This window comes from Coffea arabica, chromosome 7e (genome assembly GCF_036785885.1).
Source record: "Coffea arabica cultivar ET-39 chromosome 7e, Coffea Arabica ET-39 HiFi, whole genome shotgun sequence".
Taxonomy (NCBI): Eukaryota; Viridiplantae; Streptophyta; class Magnoliopsida; order Gentianales; family Rubiaceae; genus Coffea; species Coffea arabica.
The window spans coordinates 35136502-35143936 of NC_092323.1; the positions used below are offsets into that span (position 1 = coordinate 35136502).

Below are 7435 nucleotides of genomic sequence, written 5' to 3' on the forward strand. Positions count from 1 at the left end.
GGCAGATCTTTCCAATTTACATTGGACCCTTTATTGTATTTTGGAGTTTGTCTTTTTATTTTTTTAGGGGTATATTGGTAATGTGGGACTTGTCACCTCTGGTTTCATTAACCGGAAATCAGCATTTCATTTGGAAAGATGGACACCCCACCTCCGTAAGTGAGCTTCCGTACATTCTTGCCTGGGTTTCCCCATTCTTTGCTGGGTTTTAAGTGATTGTCATGATGGAAGGGGTTACTTTTGGGTGTTCATTTGTTATTAGCTGACATGTCATGTTGGTGGATATTTTGCTTTTGGTTCTTCTTGTTCGTCTTCTTCGACGTTTGAGGTGAGCTCTTTTCCATTTTTATTAAACTATTTTTCCTTTCCTAGCTTTATATTTGTTTTGATTGTAGTTTTAGCTCTTAAACGAGCTTATGCATGCCTTGCTAAATGTAAATTACTATTTTCATGTACTACGCCTAATTTGTTTCCTGCATTAGTTTATTTTTGCTTATATTGCTGTCTCGACTTTCAAATGCATTCATGGAAAGCTTGCTGAATATACGTTAGTGTAATTCAATTGTTGTTTTTGTTTAGATTTTTTTGTCCATTTGCTATGTTTTTATTGTTCTGTTTGGCCTTCTTCTTCGATTTCACAACTCGAATGTGTTCCCTCTATTGTTCGTGGCAGAAAAATAAACAATTCACTGACCAAATTGGTTTGTTAGATTTTTGGCTCATTTTAGCATTATTTATTTTTTGTTGCAGTTTACTCTTTAAAATTACCTGATTCAGTGCTTGCCGCAGTTGTTGCTGAATTACTTAATTTTTTAGCTCCGTTTTTGTATTTTCAGTACCTTTTTTGTGTTATTGGTGGGTTGTCCTCTCTATGTTATTATCATTTTTTGCTTTACTGTGTGTTACTCTTTATTATTCTGTATAACTTTTCTTGTTTGTTTGCTACTAGTTAGTACACTGTTGACTCTTTTAGCCTTGCTTTGAGTAAATTTTACACTTCCTCGACTTCATTTTTATTATGCAGCTTGTTTTTGGCTCCTTCATCTCATTTGTGGTTTTTCTTTGGTGCGGTTTTTGCTTCAGGTATTTAATCTAGCACATTCCCTTTTTTAAAAAAATGCAGTTCATTCCTATTTTGCCTGTTACAGCATGGTGGTTGAGCTTTTTCCTCTTGATGTTGAACTCCATTTAGTTTACTTACTTTAGTATCTCTATAATCTTAGCTCAAGCCATGCTTGTTGACTGGGCATGTAAGCAGTCTATACTCACACTGCGCGTCGCTCGGCGAACTCCTCCTAGTTATTAACATATAGGCAAAAGAGCCTTCAGCTTCTTGAAGTTTCATCGTCCTAGGACATTGGCGTGCACGTGCTTCTCTTTTTTATTTATTTATTAACATATAGTCAAAAAAAGGCTTCGGCCTCTTCAACTTTCATCGTCCATTGGATGCTGTCTTGCAAGTGCTTCCTTTATTGTGATTGTCCATACACGCTTCTTCAGTAAAATTGCTAGTTTGCTAGCCTACTTTTTTTTTTTTTTAAACATTTTGGTAAACCAAACAGCGTCATATTCCTCTTTCTTTCTGGTTTTCAGACGTAGCAGCATCATGGAACTCTGGAAGACCAGTTCTATTGCTTTTGTCCTCTAGACAAAACTCCACCTTCATGAGACCCGAAGATCTCTCCTCAATTTTTGGTGTTTGATTGTACCTGCAAGGGGTTGCAATCGCAATTGGAGGGTCCAGAGTTTTTTCTTTTGAGAAGTTGTTGTTTAGAATTTGATGGATGATGGGTTCAAGACAGAAAAGGAGCAGGTAATCTTCTTCCCCTTCCACTCTCGGTTTCTCTCATTTCTCCCTCCTATTCTTCTTCATCTCCCTCCCTCCCTCCCTCCCTCGAGTAATTAGGGCCAATTTTTTCTGTTTTTCTCTCATTTTTCCTGATATTTCCTTTTTTCCCTCCTTTGTGTCCTTTTCTGAAAGGACAACAAAAGCAAAGGTCAATATTTCATCTTCACTATCTAATGTGAATTTCTGGAATGCATATATGGTATTTTTCTTCCCTTTTTTCCCATCATTAATGTCTCTGTTTCATTTCCATTATATCAGTGATTTTGTTTTTTAAATTTTTTGGATCTCTCGATCTCTCTGACTAGAAGACAAACTTTTAATATGGTTTGATATGATGAATAATTGATGATTAGTTAGCTTTTAGATATTTATTTACTTTTTCTTTGGCTTTTTCGTTCTTGCCTTTCTTGGATTTCTTCTGCAACAGGAAGGAAAAATGGCTATCTATGAAAGACAACTGGTGAGGGAAAATGTAAGTTTTGTTTTATCATTCTGAGGGTTTTTTTTTTTTTTTTTTTAAATTGCTATCTTCAGACCTCAAATGATGGGATGTTTTTCTTGTTAGTCATTTTCTTTTGGCCTTTGCTCTTTTCAAACCTCATTTGAGTTTTCCTTTTAATCATTTTTTGGGTGTCTTTCATGCAAGTATTCTATTGATCTCTTGCTGAGAAAAAGCAATCAATATGGTAACTAGAGAGATTCGTTTGTTTAAAACAGATTTCTTCATCTTTGTAAATAAATTTTGTTTAAAAGCGATCCATATTTTTGGTATTTCATTTGAAGATCGAGGGAGATTATGTTCCGTACCAGCCAGTGTTTTCTTCATCTTTTTAGAAAGGTACTCCCGTCCATCTCTCTCATGCTCTGTCCATTTTCATTCCTTAATTGATGATTGTCCCAGTCAGCTGAACGATTTTTCGGGATTTTTTGAAATTATTCTTTTTTGATATTTTTTGGTGTTATATGTTGCTACCGTATGATTATAGGAAATGTCTTGTGGTGTATTGGAAAGGATTGACAATAATATCATTTTTTTTCTAAATTAAAAAAAAGAATTAAACTTCTCTCTGTTGAAATGGTGTTACTCATATGTAGTCTATGGGGTATGAAATCTGTTTAGGATTTCTGTCTTTATTAATTGATGGTGTTCATGTTGCCGTTGAATGAGGTCGTATCTGTCAAAAAATTTAGCAACTTTATATTTCCTATATAATTCAATCATCAATGTTTTTCATTTGTTACCAAGATTATGATTGGCGTAGCTGAACAAGTGTACTCAGTATTCCTATTAAGTTTCTTCTTCTTCTAGGTGAAACAGATTTTAATATTTCAAGAAGATAAAGCTCTCCATTCTTGTGATTTAATAATAATTAACTCTTGCCTTCTGGACTGCTTACAGATTTATGTCACTAGATTTATTCCCTATATTGGAAGGCAATAAATTTTTTGCTTCTTTCATGGATGTATGCTTACTATTGTTTTAAGTGGTGGTATTTTAATCTCTATTTGTTATGTCCTGTCTACTGTAATTCAAATGAAAGATCATATTCTTAATTTTATGTTTCTCAGATACAATTGGAATCTTTCAGGTTTTGAGTCTGGACTAGAGGTTGGAGTTTTTCGTATCAAACTGGGCTTTTTTTTGTTTTTGTTGGTTTTGATAAATTTTTTTTATTTTATTTTTCCCCATACTTTTTTTTGCACCTGGAGCTGGATGCTCTGATGCTTTTGCTCTGCAAGTTGGAGCAAGTTGGTTTTTGCTCCCTGCTGTTTATTTTAGAAACACGCAGCTATCATTCATTCTCTTGTCCTCTATACAAAGTGTTTATTATACTTACGTCTGGTTAAATTTAGCCTTCTAGGAGAAGTCATTGCTTGATCATGTTGTATTTAGTAGTAAGCCATTAGGCTATAGTGCTTTTGAGGTTAGAAATACTCTAATCTATTGGTGTTTGACCTATGCTCTTTTTGTCTGTAGCCCATCTGCCAAGGACTGCAAACTTTGTCTGAGGCATGTTTGTGCTATCTTTTACATCTCATATTCCGTATAAAAGTTATTAATTTTTGGCTTCCAGGTTTTTTATCCCTATATCGTGTCCTTCATTTCCCTTTTGCTGTTCTTTTTTCTGTTTTAATGCCTTTGCTCAGATTCTCCTACTCTTTTTGTAAATTTTTCACTTAATTTGTGTGCTTTCTACGCCTACTTCAAATTTAATTGCCTACACTTTCCCAATGTTTTAGTTATAATTACTAGATATTGATTACAAATGCTACAAATAAATTAGATGGTGATTGGTTACTGGTAATTGCCTATTGACCTTTTAATTTGGACCTTGCAAAATGAGACTAACATCTGCTACTTCGGCTGAAACATGTATTCGAAAGAGAAAATAAAAAACCTATATTACTAAAAACATATTTAGGCCACATGGAAATTGGAGTTTGCCAGTTGAAATATGTTTTTTTTTTTCTGTTTTATTTTGTTATCTTCCATTACTCTTTGTCTTCTTATAGTATGCTTTTATATTTTATCCTATGGTTTCAGTAAAGTGCAGCCTGGTTATAACGCACCCATGTACAAAAAATTAATTCTTTGTCATGTTGTGTTTATTAGAATGCAATTTTTTTTTTTTCCGAAACAATAATTGGTTGTATTACTTGACAAAAGATTTACAAGTACGAGCAAAGGCTCGAATGAACTTCACAAGCGGCTTTACTTGCCACTAAGGAAACCAATGTTCCTCATCTAAAATAATGCCCAAGGCATAGTTACTAAGCTTAGTGCTTAGTTGATTGTTATCACTATGAACTAGACAAAAGGAGCACTTATGAAACAAATCTCTGAGTTGTAAAATATCGTCCACAACAGTAGCTAATCTGATATCGCTTACGCCTGCTGTTCGAACCTGATTGAGGAGCTGTCGGTTTGGCACTTGGAATTGCACATCCCTGAATTGCAAAGTCGCAGCTTTACACATTGCTAGCTTCAGTGCAGTTGCTTCGTCTAGCAGTCCTGAACCTGAACTGCTTTCTCGTAGTGTCCAACCTCTTTTTGCACCTTGATTTCCTTCCTGCAAAGTAATCCCAATACCGAAGCAAGACTTTGTCATATCTCTAGTTATTCCTATCCTCAATATCAAGCACCCGTGTTCCGGATTTAGCTGCTGAATCTGTTGATGTAGAGCTTCTGTTTCATCTGTGCTCATACTAGTTCCATTCCTATCTATTTCCCCAAGTTCTAACCATTCCTGGTGCGCCTTCTGAATTGTCTTCCAGGGATGACTTTTCTTACCATTGAACTCCACCTCATTTCTATCTTTCCATATCTGCCAGAGAATATGAACTGATAGAGCAATATGTTGCCATCCTTCTGGTCTGGTTCTTGCATCTGAAATTTCGATCCACCATCTTCTGAAACAGCCTTGGTGTTCCATCATACCTTCCCATTGGATGGGGGCTAGCTTCCATGTCTGTTTAACTTCGCTGCAATTCAAAAGGGTTTGTTCAATAGTTTCCCTGTCTTCTCCACATCTGTTGCAAGTGGGATCACCTGCTTTAATTCTACGATATATGATGTCTCGCACTGGCAGTGCATTGTTGAGGCATTTCCATAAGAAAACCTTCTGTTTCTGCTTCACCTTCAGTTTCCATAAGTCCTTCCATAACCTTTGGGATTGATTTTCCAGACTTGTAGAACCCTCCAGCTGATTCCTTTGCTGCAAGGTATCTTTGTTCATAATCAGTAGCTTGTACCCTGAGCTGACTGAATAATGGCCACCAGCCCCTTTTATCCAAAAATTTGTGTCCTCCTTTCCTGCTAAACTAACAGGGATTGTCATATTAGAATGCCATTTGGCTGTAGTTTTTTTAGAAAATAGAAGTGTTCTTTTTGGTTGGTGCTTTATACATGCTATTCTCCCCCTCAGTCGTCTTTTTTCTTTTTTCCATGGACTTTGAATCCTGTATAAGCTATGTTCCTAGTATTTACCTCCTAGCTTTGCAACATTAGTCCTTTACATGTTATGACCTCAAGCTCTTAGACTATGGGCAAGTTTTTTTTTTTTTTTTTTTACTTTAAAGTATTTTCCTTCCTAATATCTCTTTTGCTCTTTCATCACCAGCCTCACCTATCTAATAAGGCTGGAAAAAATAACATTGCAACATCTTTTATACCATAAGTAAATCATCTTTACTTACCGGTTGTATATTACGTAGTAGCTATTTACTTGGTGGTAAAAATGTATGGAGGGTATAGTTTTTTCCTTGGTTAGAATTATTCTCGTGTACTGATGTTTTACCTGTGCTGATTTTTCTCATAGTTCTCTATTTACCCGACAGTGCTAACTCTGTGCAAGGTATGTTAGTGCTTTCCTTTACCTTCTATCTGTATTCTGATAGTGAATCATTTGCTTGTATTCTCTTTGTTATGGCTGAATTTTTGTGCCTTGTAATTCCCTTTTTCTGATTTGTTCATAATCTTTGCTCGAGCCCTGCTGCTTATTCTATAAATTTGTTCTTTGTTAATTAGTGTTTGTTCTTCAACTTCTCAATATATAACTGCCTATGTTCTCTCTTTGTTTTGGTCATACGTAGCAGTTACTGATGGTTAACATTAGAGATAAACTGAATAATAACTAGTAATTGGCTATTAGCTATGAGTTTTGGCCTTTTCGTTGTTCCTTTATTTATTTTTTACTTAGATTCATCTCTAGCAGTTTTGTTGACTGCTTAGAGTTGCATGATTTGCCTGCTGCTTCCCCGTATCAAGTCAATATATGCTTCCCGTCATTTACTTTTAGGACAATTAAGTTACTATCCATTTTCTACTTCTTATCAATTTTTGCTGTATTTTGGTGTTTCAATTCAATATATTCATTTTTTGTTGCAACTTGGTTTTTTAAGAAAAGTCAATTTTTGTCATGGTGTGTTTAGTAAATAGCTATTTTGCTATAGTATTTGTTTAGATTTGAACTATCCTTGTATATTGGTTTTTGACATGTGGTGTTTCTCCTTTGTCAACTTTCTCTTTGTTGCAGGGCTTGCAAATCCTATTCGAGGTGTGGTTGTTATCTCTTCTTCACCTAATATAGCAATCACAAGTTTCCTTTTTTCATTGCTGCTTGGTATTCCTTCCTTGTGCCTTTTACTTTCTTTTAGCCAGTTTGTTTTCTTAGCCTTGGCCTCAATTTTCTGAATTTATTTGTATATTCTTACTGCCTGATAATTGGTGTATACTCTAAAGCCATTTATGTTTTGGCTATGTTTTGCTGACTAATGTTCCAGAAAATTTGGGTGGCTGTTGGTTATTGGCTATTGACCTCTAATTGTAGCCTGTTTTTAATTACTTTGATTTAAACTGCTTCCTGTGATGGTTGTGTGGCAGCTTTTTTTCTACACTTACATGCAATGATATGGCATCTCTAACTCTCATCCAGAACACATCACATATACACACTACTTGTGTTTATATAAGCACCTCAGAAGTCAGAAGAACACTTGGCTTCCCAAAGCTAAAAGCAAACAAAATGCTACTGTACGCGCGTGAATCTCAAATACAAACTTCTGGTACCGTGTCACTTTGCTACA

The 7435-nt window shown here is 35.3% G+C and overlaps 1 protein-coding gene across 16 annotated transcripts; it reads left to right on the forward strand.

Annotated features, from left to right (window-relative positions):
- The first annotated feature begins 1270 nt into the window (after nucleotides 1-1270).
- Nucleotides 1271-7173, forward strand: LOC113701066 (uncharacterized). Of its 16 annotated transcripts, XR_003450800.2 has the most exons (6): nucleotides 1508-1813; nucleotides 1982-2048; nucleotides 2277-2321; nucleotides 2633-2687; nucleotides 6169-6204; nucleotides 6886-7173. XR_003450800.2 is itself a non-coding variant. In XM_027221538.2 (5 exons), the coding sequence occupies exons 1-5, from the start codon at nucleotides 1785-1787 to the stop codon at nucleotides 6937-6939; spliced, it is 231 nt and encodes a 76-aa protein (XP_027077339.1). In that variant the 5' UTR covers nucleotides 1508-1784; the 3' UTR covers nucleotides 6940-7173. The 16 variants fall into 16 exon arrangements, 1 of the variants encoding a protein (XP_027077339.1); XR_003450802.2 differs by lacking the exon at nucleotides 6169-6204; XR_003450801.2 differs by lacking the exon at nucleotides 1982-2048.
- The last annotated feature ends 262 nt before the right edge of the window (nucleotides 7174-7435 follow it).